The following is a 26,544-nucleotide window of genomic DNA, read 5'->3' as shown; positions in this document are numbered from 1 at the left end:
GGGTGTGTGTGTGTGGGTGTGTGTGTGTGGGGGGGGGGGGGTGTGCATGGTCGTGGGAGGGCGATGTGTGCCACTGATGTAGACAGTTAAATCATATCATGCATGGGGCACTACTATCTGACTGCTGATGTTCACAAACTGGCAAGGTTTATTGCAGACGTGTGCTGCCTCCCACAGATGTGAACGAAAGACGATTTAAGGTTGTTGCCACTTGCCACCTAGTGTTGCAAATACAGGGGGAAAAGCTTCACTTGTATGTAGCTCCCAAGCTGATGAAAAAAAAAATAAAGTGCGATACAAGTAAACAGCAAATAGACATTTCACTCATCATTTCGCTTATCTCACTTCCCTTTGATTCTCATCCTCGTGAGTCTCTGCAAAGCGTCTTAGCAAGGAACACGTCACACACACATGCGCATACAGGCTGACGCATCGTTTGATACTCTTTGGCAGAGCCGAGGCATGCCTGTGGCGGATTAATTAGTTTTACCGCATTCAACAGTGTTCGTTAAAAAACACAGAGGGCTACGATTGCACTACTGGGTGGTTCCTTAAATAATGGGGGTGGAATTCGGGATGCAACTGAGGCATCACGACCTGAACAACGTGTCATCGCGCCACTGCTGCGCCGACTTGGACACTTTTGCAGCGGTGCTGCAAGCTGGAGGAATGAGACGGCGACTGGCTTCACGCTGAATTGGCGCAACTTTTGCGCAATCATCGACGCACACGCAGCTTTGGGAGATTTCAAATACACAACAATACGGATGGATTGATTTTGCGCTGCCGTTTGTTGTTTTTGCTTTTCATTTGCCACCGCAGCTGAGTGGAGCTTATCCCATCTTTCTCCCACAGCTCCGCACTGGATGAACATTTTCTGCGCTCCTTTTTTTATGTGACGCCGTTCGACGCACGAAGAAGAGGAATGCGCGAGGTGAGACGCATCCGAGAGATGTGAGAGGGGAATGCGGGTGTTTTCCAGCCAAGCCTCGCTCGGCACCAGGGGAGAGGGGACAGCTCCCCGCGCCGCAGCGCGCCACTGAGAGAAGAAGGCGACCATTTGTTCCTTATTTTTCGGCCAAGGTCAGTCCTTTCAGCTGTAAAAAAAAAAAAAAAAAAAAGGATGCATTGGACATTACTTCTTCTTGTTTTTAGCCCAATTGACCCGCTAAGGCCGTGAAGACGTTTCTGTTTGAAAGTGTGAGCACGCGAGCGGCTTAGATGTGTTATACAGAGACTACCTTATCCAACTGCGTCTCCCGTCTGCTTTCTTTGGGACTGATTTTGACTTGCTCAACAGCTCCTATGTCTTGAGACCGGGGATGTCTTGTCCGCGTTGAAAAATGCTGCTTTGGGTTGTCCTGCTGAACGCGGCTCTTTGTGTTGCCAGCGGGAACGTGACAAGGGACGTGTGTAAGGAGCAGATATGCTCGTGCACAGAGGTCGAGGGAGACGTGCATATCGGCTGCGAAAAAAGGAGCTTCACCACGCTGCAGCACCTCACCGGGCCCAGCTCCCATTTTTACCACTTGCTGCTGCACGGCAACTCGCTGTCCAGGCTCTTCCCCAACGAGTTCGCCAACTTTTACAATGCTGTCAGCTTGCATTTGGAGAACAATGGGCTGCACGACATAGTCCCGGGCGCCTTTTTGGGACTGCAGCTGGTCAAAAGACTGCACATTAACAACAACAAGATCCGCTCTTTCAGGAAGAGTACGTTTCTGGGCTTGGATGACTTGGAATACCTCCAAGCTGATTTTAATCTATTAAGGGACATTGACCCGGCCGTGTTTAGAGACCTAAACAAACTCGAAGTGTTAATACTTAATGACAACCTCATCAGTGCGCTCCCCATAAACGTGTTCCAGCATGTGCCCATTACGCATCTCGACCTGCGGGGGAACAGAATCAAAACGTTGCCTTACGAAGGGATCCTTGAGCAGATCCCGGGTATTGTGGAGGTTCTGCTCGAAGACAACCCGTGGGACTGTAACTGTGACCTGGTTTCCCTCAAAGAATGGTTGGAGAACATACCGCCCAACGCGCTCATCGGGAGGGTGATCTGCGAGGCTCCCACCAGGCTGCAAGGGAGCGACCTGAACGAGACATCTGAGGCAGAGCTCTGCCCTTCACAGAGAGGCGGCGCAGACACCAGCCTGGTGGCCCCTCCCACACAGGATGAGACCTCAGGCCCTGTGGCGCACGGCGGCGGCCCACGTCCAACGCCTTACAAGCCCAGCGCAGATGCCAGCGGGCCACCGACGCCTGGCGCTCACGGAGCCAAGAGTCGTTCCAAATCACGTGAGAACTGGCAGCTCAAGACCAAACCCACGCCAGGGCCCACAGGTGTGAGCAAGGCCAAAGAGCAGCTTCACAACGCCACCTGCCCTCAGCCGTGCAACTGCAAGCTGGTCGGCTCCAGACAGGGCTTGGGGGTCAACTGCGAGGGCAAAAAGATCGAGAGCTTGGCCAACCTGAAACCGAGGCCGCTGGCCGCCCACGAACTGAACATGCGAGACAACAACATCCACGCGGTGAAAAAGAACCAGCTGCTGGGCTACGCGAGCCTCAACCTGCTTGATCTCGGCGGCAACAACATCAAAGTGATCGACAACAGCACTTTCCAGAACCAGACAGAGCTGAGGTGGCTGTACATGGATAAGAATTACCTGGATACGCTCATGGCAGAAATGTTTGTGGGCCTCGTCAACCTGGAATATCTCAGTTTGGAATACAACGACATCCAGCTGATAGTGGCGGGCGCGTTCAGCCCCATGCCCAACCTGAGGGTTCTGTTTCTCAACAACAACTTGCTCAAGTCTTTGCCCCTGGATGCGTTCCTTGGGATTTCTTTGTCCAAAATAAGCCTGCATAATAATTACTTCTCCTATCTGCCTGTAGCGGGTGTGCTGGACCAGCTCAACTCCATCATTCAGATTGATTTGCACGGGAATCCGTGGGATTGCTCCTGCAACATCGTGCCCTTCAAACAGTGGGCCGAGAGACTCGGCGCCGACGTCATTGTGAGCGATCTCAAGTGCGAGTCGCCCGAAGAGTTCTGGAAACGCGACTTCCGCTATGTGCGGAACGACCTCATGTGTTCCAAACTCTACGAACGAATCCCCCCTCCCACCTCCCTGTCCAAAAACAGCACCTTCACGCTCGACTCGGGCACGCGCTCAAACTCTTACATCGAGCCCAACCGGGTCTCCATTTCCGTGCTCGTCCCCGGGTTGCTGCTGGTGTTTGTCACGTCGGCGTTCACTGTTGTTGGCATGCTCGTCTTCATCCTGCGTAACCGCAAGCGCTCCAAGCGGCGGGAGGGCAACTCGTCCGCCTCCGAGATCAACTCCCTGCAGACGGTGTGCGACTCATCATACTGGCACAGCGGGCCCTACCACGCAGATGCGGGCGCCCACCGGGGCTTTGACTGCACCACGCATCTCTCCGTGACAAATGATGCGTAAAAAGAAGGCGAGCCGGACTGGATTTACAAAGGACGCACAGACTGACGCGCGTACACAACCCAAACAACGTGTTTGTCCCCATGCAAGAGGCGGACGCTCTCGTTTTGGTCACCATTAACCAGTTAGTCTGCTGCACAGGGCCCCGGCACTGTATATTCTGTACATGATGATCCCTTCCCTCCACCCCCTGAAAACTACTCCCTCTGCCTGTGCCAGTCGGACTGCGGGTCTTTTGTCAGGCAGAGAGGGGTCATACAAAACAAACGGGCCGTGTGTGCGCGTGAGGGAACGGTGCACGAGCGCATGAATGTAAATGTAAATAGTCGGGCCGATGTATCATATGCATGATGATATTTCTGCATGGTTTCAACACACGCACACATAGCGCGCGACCGAGGAACCATGACCACCGAAGAGGAGGCAAACCCCCCCCCACTTCATGCTCCATCAATATGACGACTATATATAGAGATATTATGAGAGTTACATATATATGACTATAACAAAGTGCCATTTCTCTATTTTTGTGAAACTGCAGTTAGGATTTGTATTTGTTGTTTTAACCCTGTTTGGAGAGACGAGAAGGGAAACAATATCAGTTTTAGAAGGGACATAATGCTGTCAGTGCATGTTCTTTTTTTCCGTTCATTATGATTTGATTGTCGATGAATATTGGGGTTATTTATACCGTTGTAGATGGTGCGGGTGTAGACCCCCCCAGCCCCCACCCAACCACACACATGTCTGCGCGGTCATCCGATTTTCTGAATGTATTCTGTGTTATTTTTAATGGCGTGCCAATTGTTGACTCCGTGGCGACATGCAGATGAGCATGATGTCACTAGGATGCTTTTGCTGCAAAGTTGATGTAGCTCAAATAACAGTTCTGTGGTTTTGTGTGTCTATGAGTATAGCCTGCTTTGGGTGAGAGGACATTTAAAACAAACAAAAACAATCTATTCATTTAAATGGGGGGTTTGTACCGTCATATTTTTTCAAAAAAAATTGCTGAGTTTTCAATTAAGCTAGAATTATTCGGTCTATATAAACATTGCAGGTAAATTAGATTGCATAGATTGCTTTTTCTTGTGAAAAAAAAAAGTATTTCTCCACACACATTGAAAAAAATGTATGGCTATGATTCGCCTTTACTGTGGACTTTTTTGTTTAAAGCTACCTAACCTTGTACAAATCATTCATTGTATTTACAACAACATGTGCTTGAAGTATTCTATACTGGGGAAGGATTCTTGCTTTTGTGGAATGTGTCCTGTCATAATATAGAGGAGGTGCTTTTAGGCCTGTACAAACATGGCAACGACTGATGCAAGATGCCTTTTGCACTGTGCAGGTCTGCTTTCAGCGAAAGAGGTGTGAACACTAAATGGCACTTTTGAAAAGAAATTAAGATTGAGGCACACCTGCTCTGTGCAGTCTGTGTCACAAATGCGAAGATGCCCTTTTCTGTGTTTTAGCGCAATGTAAAAGCCTTGTAACACATGCTGACACCACCAATTCATTTTCTCTAAAGGGTCCCAAATCGTGACACCTTGCAATTAAATTAAGCTTAGTTGAGATTGTGAAGGCCTTCGGGTTAAGTATAAAGAGCTGCAGCGAGATGCGCATGACAGCCCAAGCTCGAAGGCCGACTATCTCCCCCAGGAAACAGTTGAGCGCTGTCCACGGTGCTGAATCACTTCTTTTGTTTGTTCAGTCGGCAGAAGAAATGTGTGACCATTTGCATTCATGCACCCTTAACTATTATCTTTCGCACATTAAAAAAAGGGAAGAAATAATGGGAAAAAGAGAATTTCATGCAGAGGCCCAGAAAAAGGGAACAATCAATGGTTTGAGTATGCAAATGTCGTGCATCATTTGCAATGGCTGATCTGTAGGTCCCAAACATTTTTTTCACTGTGCTGTGGATTTGCTTTTACATGTCCATCCTTCTTGACCTCTGGTACCAAGGACACAGTGAACCTGTGACTCATCAAGGCATCGCATCCTCTTCAACTCCCAGTTTTGCTCTTCTGTCCAACCCTGAGGAGACACCTGGGGGTCGCTGTCTCTTGTGTGCTTTAGCCCACGTGATGTTTTATAATTTTCAGATGCTGTGTTTTAAACTACATTTTTATGCTTTGCAATATTTGACCTGCTTCTATTTTGTTAAATAAAGTGTGGTTGAGGTTGAGTAAACAATGTTGTGGTTTTAGGAATTTTTATTGGAATTCAGATGATTTATACATAATGATAATCCAATAGATTACATTTAAGTATTAGCTGATGTTTGAAAGAAAACCTGGTATTTGTTACTAAAGCATGAATAATATTTCTTTTAACTCTATAATTCACAGGAATAGTAAAAAAAATAGGCCTGTTTTGCAGTTATTATTATTATTTTATTATTATTATTCTGCAATGTATTAAAATGATACCATGTTACATTTGATCATAAACCATGTAGCAAGATTTTTTTGTGTTAATGGTGTGACTCGGCCCAATACAAATGGAGCACTGATTTTTTTTTGGGGGGGGGGTAGCAGAATGGGGCTTCCTGCTTTACACGCTGCGCATACAACATGGCAATTCTGTAATGGCCCGGCAGGCACTCTATAGTTGCCGAGATACATTCTCCTAATTCCTCTGTGGAAGAGAGCACATGCAGCACTTCCTGTGGGGAAAACCCCAACATCACAGCTCATCTGTTTACGTTGGCGCCACTTCCCAATGATAATTCAATTAAAAAGGCAATTGGCAATCGTGGAGGCACTTGTACTCCAAACCATTTAAATACAACTCAATTGGAGGAAAAAAGATAGAGAGGAAAAATGACTCTACCAATTTTACATTGGTAATTTGAGGAATTACCGAAATTGAACTAGGAATTGAATGGCAATGTTAGACCTACTGCCTGTCATGTTCAAGGATCCTTTTAATAGAACAACACATGAAGTCTACGGGTACTGCCGTGTTCTATAAAAAGGTATATTTATTAACAACCTCTGTTCTTCAGCACTTAGTTGCTTGCACACAAACCTATTGTTTAACACAAACGAGTGGCACCGTTGTGCTTGTTAAAACGCAAACATGCCTGAAAAGCGACATTTAATTACGACACTAAATTGTGGCAACAAAGAATGTAGCCTGGAGCCGTAGTAAAAGCACGGCTTCACAAGAACCCCTCTAAGTCACTTTAAGCGTGCCTAATCCGTCTTATGTTATTTATTTGGCTTCTGTTACAACTTATCCTGAGCTCATACAGAGTGTTGCTTTCGATGCAACGGCACAGGTTCAAGTTGAATGCATTTGCGGTGCCCTTGCATAAAATAAACTCCGAAAATTCATGTTGGAATCGAGATCAATATCTCCTGGAGTAATTCACAGACCTCAACACGGACCGATATCCGCATGTGTACCATTGAGACCATACTAGAGATACTACCAGAGTAATTAAATAGATTCCAATTCATAATTGACCCCCAGATCTGATGTCAGCCCATAGCACAACAGGCAGGCAAGTGCTGACCTACCAAGTGTGGCCCTTAATCAAGATGAGTGAATGTTGTTTCCGCCAGTCCTAAGTAATGCCCTTCCTCCAGCCCCCACTTATTGATTATCCCATTGATTAGATTCAGTGGCCTCAAACGTGCCCATCTCTCATGGCGTTTCAGGCGTTCTGTGGCTTGTACTGATCCGATTACTCTCCTGTGTATGAGAGCTGGGGCCACAACTTGAGAATGAAGCCTCTTTGGCAGAGGTGTAGGAAGCTGCATTCGATTTCCTAACACAATTCTACCCCTCATATTTTAGGAACAAGGCCTCAGGCGTTTATTTAATTGGACTAACCAACATTTTAGAAACGCTTCTCAAGAGAATGCAGCCCGGATTGAATAAAAGCTCCCTGACACTGTGGAACATGTTCGTTTGTACACGTGTGTAGTGAAGACTCCCGTGAGACAAAATTCACACAACTACTAAATTCGGCCAGGAAGCAAGCACAGTCTATTTCGGTCACTTTAATTTGGCAAAGCTAATTTGGCCAAAGTCCAGGGAAACCTGGCGTCGTTGCTTTTAAAAGTGATCTGCTCAGTAAGAGAGTGGCTTGATGGGTAAAAGCACTCACAAATACAAACACATGCAAACACAGGGCTGTTTTTCATAGTGGGCCGCAGCATACTTAACTGCTATAGAGTAACTTATTTCACTTTTGGCCTTTCCTTTCAGAAAGTCCAATAATTAGCAGTACTGTGCAATATTCAGTGAATTTGTCATTTTCAGCTTAATCACTTCCTTATAAAGAACAGCGTCAGGCGATTCAGGCCATTTTCAGGAACCTTCAATGGACAGAATGTGTATGAGCCTCTGGATGGTGCAATGCATTTGGATGGCGCCTGTTTACCTCAAAGGGCTGTACAGGGAGGCTGCCGTGTTAACACGAGGGAGAGAAACTTGCATAAACTGACGCGCTGTGCCCAAGGCACCGGGTCAGAGGACAGATGGAGAGAAAATGACTGAGAAAAAAAATACATTTCACATACAGTTGTGGATGTGGCAAGAGGGATTTGTTTTGCACTGACCATTCTTTTATTTTCACTGACAGTGTAACTCCGGTCATTGTAAGAACAGGATAGATCCATAGGCTTGCAGTTACTTACAGTACAATGCAGCTTATATTCTGATGTTTCAGTAACTATAACTTGTGTCACATTTGTCGTTCAGAATCTATATGTTATAACTGTGCCGGTGCTTTGAGATACAAGTGATTTGACTTGAGATATGACTTGACCAATTTTTGGGGTCTTGCAATAGTTTGAGGTACGAGTGCATTTCAGATCACCACGCTAGATGGCGGCAACACACTTCACAATAGCCAGGCACCATTAATTTAGATGTGTGTACTTGCAGTGGAAGGACAATAGCAATTGGTAGCAGTAATGTGCCATTACGCCGCTTAACCACCGGCTAATGGACCCCACAAAAGCAAAAGAACAAAGAAAGGCAATATGTTGTATACATTTGTGTTTTGCGCTCATATTTTCCATGTTTGGACGTTATGTGTCAAGCAGATGCTATTACTGTTTTTTATGTAAGTATAGTACTGTTAAATGCAATTTTTTAAATGAAAAGTTTTTTAAAAAATCTATTTTAGGTGTTTTTTGAGGGGGTTGGAATGGATTAAGTGCATTTCCATTAGGTTCAATGGGAAAAGATGATTTGAGAGAAGAGTGTTTTTAGATACAAACGTGGTCAGTGAAGGAATTCAACTTGTATCTAAAGGCATCACTCTGTTTAGTTTGAATCATTCATCAATCCATTCATTTTCTATGGCTCTTGTCCCCATTTGGCGTCACGGGAGAGCTGTTGCCTGTCACAGCTGGCAAGAGGCAGGGTACACCCTGGACTGGTCGCCAGCCAATTACAGGGCACTTACGAACAAACAAGTATTCACGCTCAAATTCACACCCATGGGCAATTTAGTGTCTTCAATTAACTGAGCATGCATGTTTGAGAATGTGGAAGGAAGCGGGAATACATACAGTGAACCACAAAGAATTGGAAGAGCCTATAAACTTCATTGCAGGAGGATTTGAACTCAGGTAGGCGTGCTAAACATTACCCCACTGTGTTGCCCTTGAATTATTCAGTTTGTGGAAAAAAATACCTTTGACCGTAGCTTCAAAAAACATAGTAGGGGTGGGAACGATAATCGTTTTTTCGATGCATCGTTTGTTTTATTAAAACGATTCTGCATCGATTCAGAGTTATTAATAATCAATGTTTAAAGTATAAAATTAAAAAAAAAAAAAAAAAGATGTGCAAGCGATTACATGCGTTTGTGCGTCAGACATCTGTGCCCAGGCTTACGTGACAAGATGGCGGGACAAACAAAACACACGAGCGGCGCAGTCTTCGTTAAAAGCATCGGTTTGGAGACATTTTGTTTCTTTATTGTGTTAAGTGTGAGACGTTGATAAAAATATTTCGGGAACCCAACAAAGATGACACGTTACCACCCAGAGTTGAGTGCTGCGACCCGTCGAAGATGATAACAGCCGACTTATTCAGTCAGGTGCTCTCGCAACTCTCCCAAACTCCAAAAGAGTAAGAAAAATTACCAAATCCATTGCAGAGTACATTGCATCAGATTTGCATCCGAATCAGTTGTGGAAGGAAGGGGCTTTCGCAGCCCCGTTGCAAACAGTGACGCTTTATATAAAATTCCCGTCGCGCAGTAAAATAACACCAGAGCATGTAGATTACTTCTTTCCTCACACAAAAGCCTAGAATATGCACACTTTCTGCAAGATTAACAGTTTAAAGTCTGTCATTTATTGTTACAAAATATGCTGCTTTATATTTCGAATAATAACGCTGTTCTGTTTGGTGGCAATTTCTCAGGGCTTAATGTTAGTGTTAATTACACCACTCACAGTAAGCTGTGGAATGAGCTCAAACTTTTATTGCTCTTAACACAGGAAATACACAGTACAGTACTTCTACCAGCCATATCGCTACAGTACCGCGCGCCTTTTTCTTTCTTCAGTCTCGTCCTCTTTTTTTTTTGTCCGCCCAGGGACATTCTTGCTCTCTGGTTCACTTCGCCAACAGTCATTTTTCACACAATGTTTAACACTGCCCTCTGCTGTAATGCACAATATCACGTCCAACATAAACTGCACGTGAAATAAAGGTCACCAATTGAAATTATCCATCCATCCATTATCTAAACCACATTATCCTCACGAGGGTCGCTGGGGTGCTGTCTTCGGGCAGTAGGCGGGGTACACCCTGAGCTGGTTGCCAGCCAATCTCAGGGCAAATTGCAATATCATTTAAAAGAAAATATACTACACCAGGTGCTACATTAGGTTAAATAAAAGCAGCGTTCATTGCTAAGTTACACAGTAATGTCAATCAGACGATGCATATTGCACTTAAGGTATTAAAATACAGGTTATGCTAAATCAGATTAAGTTTAAATACGCTTTGATAATTTTTTTGTTATGGGAGAAGTTACAGACATTTCTTACAACAAATGCTGCCATTGGCACTTTTTGAAATTTGTGTTGACACGTAAACAAGGTTGCCTTGCTACTTCAATAAAAGTCAAAGAGTGAACTATAAATCTTTACGCTTCCTTGATGTATGCAATTGTTTAAAAAAAAAGGTACCAGTGTTTTAGATAAGCACTATAAACTATAAAATGTAAGCCATTGTAGCGATGCATCGGAATTGAATCGAATCGTAAGAATCGGAATCGGCTTGAATCGTGGGCCTTTGAATCGGATCGAATCGTGAGGTACCCATAGATTACCATCCGTACTGTATAGGATTAAAATTAAAAAAAGATTCAATATCAATAGACATCTTGCATAGGGAAATAAATCCTTGGATTTCTCATTTGTTGAGCCAGCACACCCCTAACAAAGACACTATCAGACCTTGATCATCCATCCATCCATTATCTGTACCGCTTCTCCTCACAAGGGTCGCGGGGCGTGCTGGAGCCTATCCCAGCTGTCTTTGGGCAGTAGGCGGGGGACACCCTGAACTGGTTGCCAGCCAATCGCAGGGCACACAGAGACAAACATCCGCACTCACAATCACACCTAGGGGCAATTTAGAGTATCCAATCAACTTACCATGCATGTTTTTGGAATGTGGGAGGAAACCGGAGTGCCCGGAGAAAACCCACGCAGGCACGGGGAGAACATGCAAACTCCACACAGGGAGGCCGGAGCCGGGATCGAACCCACGACCTCTGAACTGTGAGGCGGACGTGCTAACCAGTCGACCACCGTGCCGCCCACCTTGATCATTTTATGTGAAAAATAATAATGTTCGCGGGTTCATTCAGTTATAAATGACTTGCAGTATTCTATGTTACATTTGCACTGACTTGACCTTTGGACTCAGCCACCATCTCAGGTATCATGTTAAATTAACATTTTGTTGACTGTGATGTTTCGGTTCTGACTTTCTTTTTACTTATTTTGAGTTTGACAGTTTGAGATGGTTCACAAAAAAAATCATCACCACCACCCGTCCACAAAATGGAATGAAAAATGATAGCTGTCACTTAAAATCAAGTGTGTGCTCACACCCACAACGGTACAAAACGTACTTACTTAAAGTGGAAGTCAAGTCAAACATTTGTCGAAACACATATTCTGATTAATATTGCACTTGTGGAATATGAAAAATCCACCTTGGCCTTGTACAGCCACTTGCTGTCCACTGAAAATCACATCACAGTGTCTAAGGGAGGCCCGTCAAGGCTCACCTGTTTTTTTTGGTTCGGTCATATGACGTTCGCAGGCTGCATCCGCTTGCAGCGGTCTGCGAAGACACAAAACATTCATGTAGCCAGCCCCTGCACAGATTTAGCGCCAGACTTACAATGGGGACAAAAATAGAGCCCTCAGAGCACTGCACAATGATTTGCATCTTGGCTCGAGTTGCAGTTGCTTTCAAAGAAAAGTTCCTATCTTTTTATTGCCTGAAGGTTTTTTTCCTTTCCAACAGTGGAGCATATTTTTCTCTTTTCTCCTCAGTTTACAGTGGAATGTTACAGCTGTTGCCGAGCACCTCGGGCTGTTGTTGCACTTGTGCAGAGAAGATAATAGTATGTAGGGACAATGTTTTAGTTGAAGTCAAGAGCAATGACAAACAGGGCAAATGTACCTGAGAGTTGAACACTTTTTTGGTAGCTACTTGAATTTGTGAGCTATCTTTTTCTGTGTTCTTCTTGAGTGGATATGGTATAAATGTCATGTGAAGTGCCTTAATTCTCGTACTAATTCTTAATTTTTAATTCTACTAACCAAAAACTCCCAGTTACAGGACAAAAAAACAACAAAAAACCCTCTCACATACAAAGTCCCTTTCGCACTGAACCTAAAAACAAAAACCGTACTCACTTGCTATGAGACCAGAAAACTGGTTGATCATTGGTTTAGATAATGCTTCACACATGTCCCTTCATAAGAAAAACGTCTAACGGAAATGTATTGTATCAAAACATGTTTGATTTACAATGACAACTTCAACCATTCAACCATTTTGCATGTCAAGACATATACAATGAATTAATGCCAAAATGCTGTAGGGAACTGGGCAACTCATAATACAGGAAACATGAGAAAATTGTACATAATCATTTGCATGGATGTAGCAAAGCATTTGAAACTTGTTCATAGACACAAGAAACTCCTTTTTTGATGTGACACAATGAGGTCGACATTGAACAAATAGTTTTGAGAAATTCAATTCTGATCTGAGAAATCTACCAAAGCAAGTGAGAAAAAACTATAATATAACTGCACTGGGTTAAATTCTTAATGTAAATATTCATATTTGATGCACCAAGTAAGAGCAAGAAGTTTCCACTATTTGCAGCATTGCTTTTTCTGAGAATGTCTTCCATATGAAAGTAAAATTGGTACTGCGTGAAATCCTGAACTGCATCAAAAATGCATTAAAGTGAATTGTAAATTGTACATTTAATTGAATCGGGCCCTTGTGAATTGAATAGAATTATTTTGGAAGTCTGAATCGAAAACCTGCCCAAATATACACATGAGCAAATGGTCACTGGATTATATCCTTGAGACTTTTTGTGTTTGTGCTTTTCAGTTTTGGCATTTATATCAAAGGCTACACACAAACAGTATATCTCTGTGTCTGTGCTGCGGAACCCATGGAGGTAGCTAGACTGCTACGCTGATTTTTCAACATGTCCCAGGACATACAATGTCACACATACAGCACCTTCAGTCAAACACCTTATTAGCATACATGCTGGGGGAGATTTCCGCAATGCACCGGGAACAAGCAGCATTGAATACTGGCAGTTGGAGGCGTATCAGTCCCAAAATAAGAGGCAGCACCAGATGCTAGAGGGCCTGCTGTCGCAGAAAGGCACTCTCAGCCATCACTCTTCACAAGATGTTGTCAGAAGACCCAAATGTGTAAGGTGACGGCAGTCAAATGCGGCTGGCTTGCTGCCACAGCAAGCGCTTGCTTTCTATGCTGTCAGGGCAGGCGCAGACTGCAGCACTAAGCCTGCCGGCCTCCTTGTAGGCCAGGGCATGTTCGAGGCGGTGAAGAAAGCTGCCCTCCACTACGTGCCATACACATTTGAAGATTACCAACATCGGTGCACGTCTGCCAACCTGGGACCCGTGGACCACCCCTGGATCTTTGAAAAGCAGCTGAGGGATGCGGCGACCAGATGACTACAGCTGGGGAGGTCCACGGGCGAGGGGCGGATGCTGGACCAGGTAGTACTGCAGCAGATCATTTTAGGCCTTCCAATGAGGACCTTGCACTTGGTGTGGTGTCATCGCCTTGGACATTTTTGGCTGCCATTTTCCTTGCAGAAGAATCTCTTGCTGTTTGGCCCAGGGCCACTGTGTCTGATGGTTGGTGACCACCACCTGCCTGACCAACTTCAGCGCCTCGCCAGGGATCTACAACCTCGCAAAGTAGAGAAGCGCTGTCAGCATTTTGGGCGACAAGAATGGACAGGGGAGCATGTGCTGCTGTGACCCGGCAGCTGCAGATACATGCCAACGTGTTGTGTTCCTATAACATCAGGCAATATGTTCCTAGGGTGTTTCTTTCTTCATGACTGTATTGATAAATACAGCTTACCTTCGCTTCAAAAACCAACACAGTGAGAAAAGAACTCTTGAGGGTCAGGTCACAACAATAATACCTCAGATGGACAGCAGGTTGGATTCCGCCCACAATGGAGCTTCTTTTGTTGTTGGATTGTCTCCCCTTGGGGAAAAACTGAATGAGAGACACAGCAAAGAGTGCTTGCGAGCCAATCTATAAACTGTCACGATTTCTCCCTTGATGGCTGCTTGATGGATGACTGCATCCCCTTGTGGTACCACAACACCATTTGTGAGGGGAGCCGTGAACTTTGTGTGTTCCTTTTGGAGGATTAATTACAGTTTCTTTTTTAAATTAATTTGTTCATGTGAACTGAGTGCCCGCAATGTGACCTCATAAAGTTATGAAGCATAGTAGTTTCAATTGCCTCAAATACAAAGTGTTTCACTCAAGGTATGTACAGTATATTTGCTCTAAGAAATCTTGGTAGAAAAAGAAATTCTGCATGCCAAAATAAGTGATCTTTTTCAAGCCATGAAGCCCATGATATCCACTTCCGCTAATGCAATATGTCTCGAATCGGAAAAAGAAAAAAAAGGTGCATAATGAAAGCCGTCTGCACGGTTGGCATAGAGAAGATGGAGGGGAAAAGAGTTTCATTCTGTGGGGCTGCTGCTCTCTCTTTCAGCCCTCTTCTCCATGCTTTTCATGCCTGCCTCCCCGGTTCTTGCTCTCTCCCAGGGGCTTAATTTATGGTTTGCTACAGAGATGTACGAATGTCAACCCACACTCTCCTCTGCTTTGTTAGTGAGCTAAAAGCATTACAGAGTGCAGGGCGTGCACACATGCAGCTGCTAAGCATGCAACTGTATATATATATATATATATATATATATATATATATATATATATATATATATATATATATATATATATATATACACATACCGAACATACCGAACGCCGAACGTAGGTCCAACAACGCCGACACACAGCTCCTGTACTGTACTCCATCGCCGCTGTATGGAAGCCGAAATGTTCCCGGCTGATTACACTATATATACAAAACACTACACAAGTGTCTGACATGCATACGGTTCCTCCAACTCCATGCTTTCTCCTGCACTTGCCATTTTTCTTCAACATTTGTATTGATCTATTTCTTCTCCGAACAACAAATGTGGCGGTCGCTTGGTCTCAGGCGTTGACTTTTTTTTTTCCCCCATCAGACGTATTCGTCGTGTGACTGCATGCACCGAACCGTGAAGCCTTTACCGAGACGATTCGAGACGAATACAAAAACCGTTACACCCCTAATTATATATATATATATATATATATATATATATATATATATATATATATATATATATATATATATATATATATATATATATATATATATATATATGTATATATATATATAATATATATATTTATTTATTTTATTTATTTATTTATTTATTTTGGGGGGGGGTTGATTGGCTGGCACCCAGTTCCCCGCCTATTGCCCAAAGACAGCTGGGATAGGCTCCAGCACACCCACGTAAGGATAATTGGATTGGATGACGGATGGCTGGATAGTCCAGGGTCCAGGGTGTTTCTGCCTCTCGCCAGAAGTCAGCTGGGATACGGTACGGCACACCAGCGACCCTAATACGGATCAGTGATATAGAAAATGGATTGATGGATAGGTTCATCACACCAATGACACTCCTTATCAGTCATATCCATAATTTTTCAGTGACTCATGGTTTATAATTATAGGTAGTGTTTGGTTTCCTCCTAGACACAGTAAACAGCATGGCGGCATGTAACTCTGCAATTAAAAGGTGACACAGTGTCATGACATTATATGAAATAAAAGCAACACACTGCATACATTTATATTTTTAGGTGGAGTTGTAACATTTTTTTTTCATTTTTCTATGGCACGCTTACATTCCACAATAATGTGTCAGTGATTATTCTGTCACCCCATGAAGTGACAGCATTGTGTTTGAATCCACCCTACACAAGTCAACTGAACCTCAAAACTGTGACGTGTACAAAAGGGCACTTAAAAGGTGCATTGTATATGAATCTTATGTGTGAGGACACAGAGGCCAACGGTGGTTATTGCGGATGCAAGTAGCTATGGCATCGGAGGCTTATTGATGCAGGAGCATGACGGGAAGCTTAGACCCGTGGCTTTTTGTTTGCGGACGCTAACCGATGCTGAGAGAAGATATGCCCGGATCGAGAAAGAATGCTTGGCTGGAGTCTGGGCATCTGAACGCTTCTATCAGTATCTGTGTGGCTTAGAGTCATACCAGCTCTACACAGATCACAAGCCCCTGGTCACACTAATAAACTCAAAGGACCTTGATAGTACGCCCCGCCGCTGCCAGCGTCTCCTAATCAGACTGATGCGATTCAACCCTACAGCCGTGTACGTACCGGGGAAGAATCTCATCGCTGCCGAAGCCCTGTCAAGGCGCCCATTACAGACCACGGAGACAGGCAACCTGGAAGGAGATGTCCAGGCCTATGTGGACGCAATAGATGAGAGCATAGGAGTGAGAAGGCCAGTCCTGGACCAAATCAGAGAGGAAACGAAAACAGACAGTGAGTTGCAGTGTGTCCTCAATTACGTGAAGAATGGCTGGCCAGACAGAATCCAAACTACAGCCATAGGAGCCAAGCAATACTTCCATACTCGCGAAACACTGATTGAACTTAACGGAGTCCTGCGCCACGGCAATCAGATTGTCATCCCATGCAGCATGGGATGACGATATGATTCAAAAGATTCACCACGGTCACCAGGGACTAACAAAGTGTAGGCAGCGCTACAACAATGCTATTTGGTGGCTGGGTATAGCCAGCAATGTAAAAGAACTCATACAGTCCTGCCAACATTGCAACATCAACCGACCCAATCAGAACCGGGAACCCTTATGCACAACGCCACTTATAGCAGCTGATCTCTGTGAGTACAAAGGTCGACACTACCTCGTCATAATTGACTACTATTCGAGGTGGCTGGAGATCCTCAATCTACCAAAGACAAACAGTGAAACTGTGATTGGAAAGATGAAAAGCACCTTTAGCCGGTTTGGCATTCCTGAAGAGGTCCGGACGAACAACAACCCGCAGTTCACTGCAGAACTATTCAAGAACTTCGCTGCAAGGTATGATTTCCAACATATCACGTCCAGCCCACATTTCCTCCAAAGTAACGGCATGGCAGAACGTGGAGTAAAGACAGCTAAAAGCATTCATAAACAGGAAGACCCTCATCTTGCACTCGTATGCTACTGCTCAATGCCAACAGGGCCTACACAAGAGAGCCCTGCCAAGCTCATACAAGGCAGGAACCTGCGTACAACCCTGCCGAACCACAAGGAAAACCTAAAACCAGCCTGGCCAGACCTGGAGTCAGGAGGATTGACGAGCAAGCCAAGCAGTCCTATGAAAGGTTTTACAACTGCAAATACTCAGCAAAGCCACTTCCTCCTCTCGCCAGTGGACATCAGGTTCGTCTCAAGATCGACGGAGAGAAAACGTTGGCAACGAAGTCAGTTGTGCAGCAAGAGGAGAAGATGCCACGGTCCTTTATCCTGCAAACAGACAGAGGCGACACTCTGAGAAGGAACCTCAAGAACATCCAGTTAGTCAACAAAGAGACTCTTGCAAAGCCACCACCTCTGCCACCAGAACCGGTACCGTTTCAAGGCCAGTTTTGGAGATTGTGGACAATAATCCAGCAGCAGGCCCTAGCGGTCCTGTAGTCACCAGGAGTGGTAGAGTTGTGAAGTTTAACAGCCGGTATGCTAGTTAAATAAAGATGGAAGACACACAGGGCAGAATAATCCCTGTTCCTCTCCTTTGGGGTTATGGCAGTCTACCCATTCCCCATTAGTTAAGACAAGTTCGAAGTTAAAGTTAAATTGTGTGTGAATACTCACACTCATAGTTAACTGTGGATGTTGTTTTAAGAACAGAGATTTTGATACATGCTTGTTCAATGTTAATTGGAAAAAAAAAGAAAAGACAAATATTGGGGATATTTGATTTAAGAGGGGAGGTGTCATGAGTAGTGAATAGTTCAGACTACATTGACCATGATGCTTTGCACGTGTGAGCGCGCGTACATGCGTATGTATACATGCCTTACGCAGAAATGACTGGAAAGTACAAAAGGAAAATAAATCGTTGCCGTGTTTGCACTGGTGACGAGTCGAACATCATTCTTGTTGAGATCTTATTGTAAGTATTTAGCGGAATGCCACATCGAACATGCTGTCAAACATGCACAGTGATCACCAACAAGGTTCAGGAGAAAATTGAGACAAGCAGTTGCATTGATGTCAGCAGGTTTTCAGTGAGATGCAATTGTTGCCTCTAAACTTCACAGACTTTTTTAAAAGTCCAATTTTGAATATAATGGAACCAGAAAACAAAACAAAACATTTTTAACAAGGTTCCAGACAGAATGATGGCAGGTCACAAAATCTGAAGGTGTAATGATTGTCAAACTGAATACTCCTGCGTTGTACTATATGCAAACAATTTCTTCTGGATTGACAGCACCAAAGCACACATGGAAGTCTTTTCCTATTCTGTATTCTAACCGGCCCTACTAAGTGATAACCATCCCTCATCTTTGTGGCACGTGTTTTAACCATTTTAATTTGACCCAAACTACTGATATAGGCTACTCCCCAATGTTCACGACCGCTCTGTCCCCCAGCATACTTGACTCCCATACTGTTCTTGTTCCAAAGACACAATCTCTCAGCCTTCCAAACTTGACACCTTGCTGCCCCACCTTTTTTAATTTTTTTTATATCAACTCCCAATTGCTCAGGCTCTGTTGGAATTATAACCCCAAGTCTTTCCTGAGATGTGGTTTTTCGTCCAATCAAATGAACCAGAAGAGGAATGAGGCAAAACTGAGAAGAGTTTGAGGGCTTGAAGCATAATTACATTTCAAAGGCTTATTGGTATGTTATTGTAGTAACAGTCCAAAGTTTCTGCTCGATTGAAACATATCCTTTCACTCTGCACATCGTTTGGTCTTCCATGGTTTCCATAGTAACCATAAATTGCTCAGAAAGTCAACGAGTAGCCAGACTGTTTGTGCTAGTTCTTGCCACATATTGTGAGGCACATGTACTGGTTTCCCTTCACACTTTCAATAGTTCAAGGACACACACGCACGCACGTTCCCTACCATTTTTAACCTAATCCTCTCTGGACCAATTAGATTGCCTAGCCTGGACAATGCTTCAAGGGCACGTAAAAGTATGAACACGTGCTTACAGACACGCACACACACACACACACACACACACACACACACACATAAATTGTTCTTGAAACGTATAAACTGCAAAAAAAGCCTTATTAGAAATAAGCAAAACTACTTCTAATTTGGGTCCGCTGATAGTGTAGTGGTACACACGCCCGAGTTGTGTGCGGGCAGCGTGGGATCGATTCCTGCTCAGTGACAGTGTCTATGTGTGCCCTGCGACTGGCTGGCGACCAGTTCGGGGTGTAGTCTGCCTTCGCCCATTGACGGCTGGGATAGGCTCCAGCAACTCCCCGCGACCCTGTTTCGGATAAGCGGTTTGGAAGATGACATGACATGACTTCTAATTTGGACTGATTGCTTTTTTTTTTTTTTTTTAGAAAAAAAAAATCTGCCAGTGGCGTAAGCAAAATTTGCTTAGCTACAATTCTTATAATTATCCTATAAATCAAGCCCTTCAAGCTGCAAAAAATGAGAAGCATATGCCTAAAACTTAGGTTTTATTATTACAAGAAAGAAAAACATGCTTTGTCTGAAATGTTTACTTAAAATACATGGTATATTTTTCTTGGTTAAGATGGCTAAGAAATATTTACATAAGAATGTACAATTTACATAAGAATTTTAATGATTAAAAAAAAAAAAACTTATGGTAGGATAGATTTTCTTGAAACAACACCTGTGATTGGCTGGCAACCAGTTCAAGATATACTCCTCCTACTGCCCAAAGACAGCTGGGATAGGCTACAATATGCCCGCGAACCTTGTGATGACAAGTGGATCAGATAATGCAGTGGTCCTCAACCTTTTTTCTGCGACGGACCGGTTCATACAAATCTATAACATTCGTGGCCCTGTAATTATTCACTGTCTTTCCAAATACATCTGTTTATTTTACTCTTTCATTAGCATGTGCATTTAATGTTCACGTTACGCGACAACGACAACTTGACATGCGTTAAGAGTCAGTCATAGATGGATGTAACGCAGAGAATCCGGTCACTTTTCAAAATAAAATATTTTTCAGCCTCGGATAATAAATAAACCGTGAATACTGTACATTTTTTTTTCATCTGTGCAGCCTGTCGTGGCTCAGTCCAAAGTGGCCCACAGCCTGGTGGTTGGGCACCCCTGAGAAAATGGATGGATGAATGAAACAGAACATTTTGTTTCTCCTTACTACAGCTTACACCAAAAAATACTACCTTCACTTCAAAAATAGTTAGCAAAAATACCTTGCAAAATAAGTTTATTCCCCCAACAAAATATATCAAAAACAAGCAATTTAGACTTCAGTCAGGATCCTGGTAGCATTCCCACATCTCACTTTTTTTTAAATTACATGTCATGGTACTATAGCTGTCACTGTCAAAAAAGTAAATTTTCTACCCAAAAGCTCTTTTACATTTTCATTGTGAAAAAAGTGAATTTCCAGCTATTCTATGACGGTAAGAATAGCATAGTCCAAAAAGCCAGTGTCCACAAAGACAAAACTAGCATGCAATGACAAAAACATAATACTACAACTACTACTACTAATAATAAAAGCATCTGCATTCAGTACCATGGGGCTAACATTTAACAACCTTTTAATGAAACAAGGGGGAAAAAAAACGGACACAATGTGAGAGAGAGACTTTTAGGCCTTCTCAATGAATGACTTCTACTCATCGAGGCTTTTTTGAAAGGGGGCAGGGGTTCAAACTCGGTCAGGGATGCAATCTTGGAGAATCTCAGTTTGACTACAGACAGCGGTGTGGAAATACACAAATGCGGCCTGTCCTGGTCTTTGATGAACAATCCAGTGAACTATCTGAAAGTATAAGGCAAGTGTGAATGTGTCATAAACAGAAAAACTACATAGTGTCAATTATATTTTTACATATTTGCTGTCGTACATTTGTGCATAACAAAAATTGTGCAAGTACAGACATTAAAAACAACTTTACAATTGGGAAAATATCTCATACATATATGACAATGGAGAAATTTTACTTTTCCAAGTCAACAAAAATAGATTCCAGTGGAACTTAAAAGGGACAAGGTGTCGAATATTTGGATTTTTCAATGATCATTCATTTTAAAAACGCACTATTCATTTTAGCAACATGCAAAAAAATATGCTCTATCACATCAACGTAATTATTTTTATATAATCGTAGGTGAAGTAATCTCTAACTCTATTACATAGAACGCGCCTCTATAATTGAACGGATAATTGAAGGAGACAAACTTAGACAACTTAGTCCCTAAGCATCATAAGTACTGCATGTGTAGGTTTGTGATGACTCCAAGGCTTTGATTGGCACCCAGCTAACAAAGCACCCGACCCCTTTGGCCCTCCCACATGTAGTGAGCCCATGCGAAGGGGGACCCACGTTACCTCTTCGGACAGAGCCTGGCGGGCCCCATGGACCCCAGGCTTGGCTCCAGAGGTGGGCCCCGGTGACCTGCATTCAGGCAAGGGAAAACTGAATCCATTTATGATTTTCATCATAAGGGGTCATATAAACTGTGGTTTTTCTGGTCCCTCATGTAGGACCTGTTTGATATGGGTGACCCTACCAGGGGCATAAAGCCCCAGACAACTTAGCTTTTAGGATCATTGGGACACACAGACCGCTCCACCACGGTAAGGTGTTGGCTCACAGAGGGGGCAATTGGTCTTACTCTTAAAATAAGAAAAAAAAAAGCCTCTTCTGCTTGGATTTCATTCAAACCTTTGTTTTAGCTTATTATTAGTAATTTGAGTTTAATATTAGCTGCAATATCTAATTGAGAAAGTTAGATATTTTTCCGGCGGCACGGTGGTCGACTGGTTAGCACGTCCGCCTCACAGTTCAGAGGTCGTGGGTTCGATCCCGGCTCCGGCCTCCCTGTGTGGAGTTTGCATGTTCTCCCCGTGCCTGCGTGGGTTTTCTCCGGGCACTCCGGTTTCCTCCCACATTCCAAAAACATGCATGGTAAGTTGATTGGATACTATAAATTGCCCCTAGGTGTGATTGTGAGTGCGGATGTTTGTCTCTGTGTGCCCTGCGATTGGCTGGCAACCAGTTCAGGGTGTCCCCCGCCTAGGCCCCAGCACGCCCCGCGACCCTTGTGAGGAGAAGCGGTACAGATAATGGATGGATGGATATTTTTCCTTATTCCCCCTCTTCTAAAGCAAAACTGGCTAATCAATTATTTTTATCTTTGGGGCAAAAAAAAAAAGAATTGTTTCCCAGAAACCAGACTTTATGAATTTCTTAAAAATCCTTTTTTGCTTTGTTCAAGTTAAAAAGTGTCTTCAACAGTTACATATTTATCTATTGTACAGCAGTTCACTGACCCTCCAGAGTCTACACAAGCCTCCCTACAAAGGAGCTCATTCATAATAAGTTAAGGCTCCTGAATTCATCCAAGGATAAACTAAGAAATAGAAATCTGCTTAGGTTCCGAATCATCCATGTAAAAAAAAACAGATAAATCTCTGCATGCTCACCCGTCGTATTGTGAAGGGCTACGCGAATGAAAAATGTCTGCTTTGAGATGGAATCTCAGCAGATACTGGATGTTGGGTGGCAAAAAAGACAGGGTGAGATACAATAAAACTCTCAGGGCGTGTTACACAACACACCAGGGCACTGTCACATTTGCATGTTGCTCATTCCTCTTGCAGTACTGGCACTGACACAAAGAAACAATTTTGTGTCAACACAGCACATACTGCTAGGCTCAGAAGGTTTTGAAAGCTTCAAATGAATCTGCTAAATGCTCACTGGTACAGTGTTGTGATTATGCTGAAAACAATAAATGGTATTTTGGACATTATCAATCAATCATTCAATCAATCAATCACATTTTATTTATATAGTACTTTCCATACATACAAATGCAACTCAAAGTGTTGTAAAACATCCAAAACAAAACATAAAAATAAGTCCCTCCCAACAAACCCGAAGACATATTTCCACCAGTACATCAGCACTCTCACACACACACACACACACACACCCACACACCCCCACACACACACACCCACACACACCCACACACCCACACCCCCCCGCCACACCCACACCCCTGCAACCCCCCCCACACACACACACACACACCCACACACCCACACACAAACACACACACACAAAGCACACATCTAATAAGGTGTGTTAGAAAGACATGACAAGGCACAGAGAAACCATATGAGGAAAGGCTACCCAAGGGGAGCTCATTCACGCTGAGGGGAATGACAGCCCAGGGCCACAGGGGTGCCACCACCACAGAGACCCCCAGCCCGGATCAGCCGGGTGGACCCCACACAAAGTGTAGAGGCCCCCGGGCACCCAGACCCAAGGAGCCCCTGCGAAGACGGCCCCTGCGTGAAGGGCAGCCACCCCCCCAGCGCGAAGGCCCCCCCATGAGGAAACACTGGAGCTAAAAGCTAACAGCAACAGAGAACAAGAAAACTAAAAAAAAAACAGTAATATAGTCTAAGAACTAAAATCAGTAAGATAAGAAAAGAATAATCCTCAGTCAAAAGAAAAGATAAATTACTTAAAATTTGTGAAAAGCCAAACTAAAAAGGTGTGTCTTGAGCTTCCTCTTAAAAATATCAATAGTCTCTGCGGACCTGATGTCCTCTGTCAGGGTATTCCAAAGGTGAGGACCAAAATGGCTGAATGCAGCCTCACCATGCGCTTTGGTCCTCACCCTTGGAATAATTAAAAGGCCGATGCCAGAGGACCTCAGGATCCGCGAGGGTTGGTATGATAAAAGCAAATCGGATAAATAAGATGGCCCAAGACCATTAACACATTTATAAACTAATAAAAGTACCTTAAAATCGATCCTGAAACACACGGGTAGCCAGTGCAGCAATTTTAAAACTGGTGTAATGTGCTCCCGCCCTCTGGATCTCGTCAGCACCCGAGCAGCTGAATTCTGCAGTAGTTGTAATGGTGAAATACTCTTTTTGGGGAGGCCAGAGAGCGGAGAATTACAGCAATCTAAACGACAGGAAATAAAAGCATGCATCAGCACTTCCGTGTTAGCCTGAGAGAGAAATGGGTGGACTCTGGCGATATTCTTAAGGTGATAAAAAACAATCTTAGTTACATTTTTAATATGAGGAATAAAACTCAGCTCAGATTCAAAAGTCATGCCCAAGTTTTTCACACAATGTGAGGGATTAAAAACTTGAAGTTTTGCTAAAAGTTTCTCTCTCTGACCTTCAGGACCAACAAGTAAAACCTCAGTTTTGTCCTGATTGAGCTGTAGGAAATTGTCTGCCATCCATGACTTGATATCTAAAATGCAATTTAAAAGGGTATCAATGGGTCCTGAGTCATCAGCATAGCTGTGAAAGCTGATGCCGTGTCCCCTGATGACATCCCCAAGGGGAAGCATATAAAAATTAAAAAGTAGGGGGCCTAAAATCGAAACCTTGGGGAACCTCACATTTAATTTCATGGGTTCTGGAGGAATAAGTATCCATGCTTACAAAGAAAGATCGGTCTGTAAGATAGGAATAAAACCAGTTAAAAACAGTATCAGAGATACCCACTAGATTTTTAAATCAGTTTAATAAAATTTGGTGATCTACTGTATCAAAAGCAGCGCTTAGATCCAGTAGCGCCAAGACTGTGAGTTTTCTCACGTCTGCCGTGCACTTCATGTCATTTAAAATCCTTAAAAGAGCAGTCTCCATACTGTGGTTCATCCTAAAACAAGATTGATATTTCTCTAAAATATTATTTGTATTTGAAAAATGATTTAACTGGAGGAAAAACAGTTTTTCTAAAATCTTACTTAAAAACGGTAAGTTGGATTCAGGTCTGTAATTATTAAAAACACTGGAGTCAGAATCGCTCTTCTTCAGAGGGGGGTTCACCACCGCCGTTTTAAAGGCAGTGGGGAAGACGCCCGTCTGAAGAGAGCAATTGACTATATTTAAAATCTGTTCCTCAAAGAATCCATAAAATGCCTTAAAAAGAAATGTGGGAATTGGATCCAAAAGGCAGGTTTTAGGATTTACCTGGGAGAAAACTCGACCAAGTGTCCTTGCATCAACCAGGGCAAAACTTTCCAGTGTTTCCTCATGTAAATATGAATGTCCAGGTTTATTAAACTTGCATTTTGACGGGCTAAAAGACTGGACCTTATGTCATCGAAGTTACATTAGCAAGTTGCCACTCAAAGCCAACTGTTCACATATCTTGAGAGAAGGCATGTGAACATGACTGTATAAAAAAGACTGCCAGATTCATCGCCATAGTCGTTTTGAGTGGGAACTATTCGCCATTACAGCTACAAGAAATTAAGATTGAATAAAAGGTGGAGTTGTCTGTCCCCTTTGCAGCTATCAGAGCTTCCACCCTTCGAGGAACACTTTCTAAAAGGCTTTTTTGTACATTCGTCCAGCAGGAAGGTATGTGATGTCAGAGGTCTTTGTTGTTGGAAAAGTGTTCAAGTTAACCCCAAATGTGTTTTTATGGTATCGAGGTCACTTCAACTGTTGGAAACATGGAATTATCCAAAATGCCACGGTAAGAAGAAGAATTCATCTATGTTGTGACCTAGTTCAACCACTGATCAATCAATTCATTAATCAAGATGTTTTCTTCCCAAAATATTTCCTTTTGTCTGTCATAATTTCTGCACATCATTCACACAGTCTCATGCCGATGCCAGATTACATGAATATAGTCCGATTTTGGGCCCACAGACGTGTCGCAGACAAACGTAAGTGCTCGTAGCCAATTTTGAGTTGTCTTGACGCATCGTAGCCCGTGTAGTGTGCCATACTCAACTATTGGCCGTTTGGCATCTGGGATGCTTCACGACCACCACCACGAAATTCTGGCATGTCAGAATTTTGTTCGCCTTGCCGCATAGTGTGACATGTCCTACGTCGTCATTTGATTGGTTCTTTGGCATTGACCAATAGGAGGACAGTGCCATTCTACTTATGACGAGCGACTGGATGTGGCGCGCAGAAACAAACGGTATCCTGGTGCACAGTATTCAAAAAGTGACTTGAACAAATGGGGAAATATTAGAAAGTATACGTAGCATTTCGACTCATGCTACGTTTTCTGCTAACTGCAAAGGTTGTAGCTAATTAGCAAACGTGGTGTCATTGATCAAATTCGTTACCGCAAGTTCTTTTCAGGATAAGAT

At 43.5% G+C, this 26,544-nt stretch overlaps 1 protein-coding gene across 1 annotated transcript; it reads left to right on the top strand.

Annotated features, from left to right (window-relative positions):
• Positions 1–428: 428 nt before the first annotated feature.
• Positions 429–5,666, top strand: slitrk1 (SLIT and NTRK like family member 1). The gene has a single exon (XM_086029185.1). The coding sequence runs from the start codon at positions 1,344–1,346 to the stop codon at positions 3,465–3,467; it is 2,124 nt and encodes a 707-aa protein (XP_085885311.1). The 5' UTR covers positions 429–1,343; the 3' UTR covers positions 3,468–5,666.
• The last annotated feature ends 20,878 nt before the right edge of the window (positions 5,667–26,544 follow it).

Source organism: Filicampus tigris, chromosome 1 (genome assembly GCF_054856515.1).
Source record: "Filicampus tigris isolate MCC_2025a chromosome 1, RoL_Ftig_1.0, whole genome shotgun sequence".
In the NCBI taxonomy this organism is placed as follows: domain Eukaryota; kingdom Metazoa; phylum Chordata; class Actinopteri; order Syngnathiformes; family Syngnathidae; genus Filicampus; species Filicampus tigris.
The sequence above is the reverse complement of the archived record's forward strand: the minus strand, read 5'-3'. Positions and strand labels throughout refer to the sequence as shown.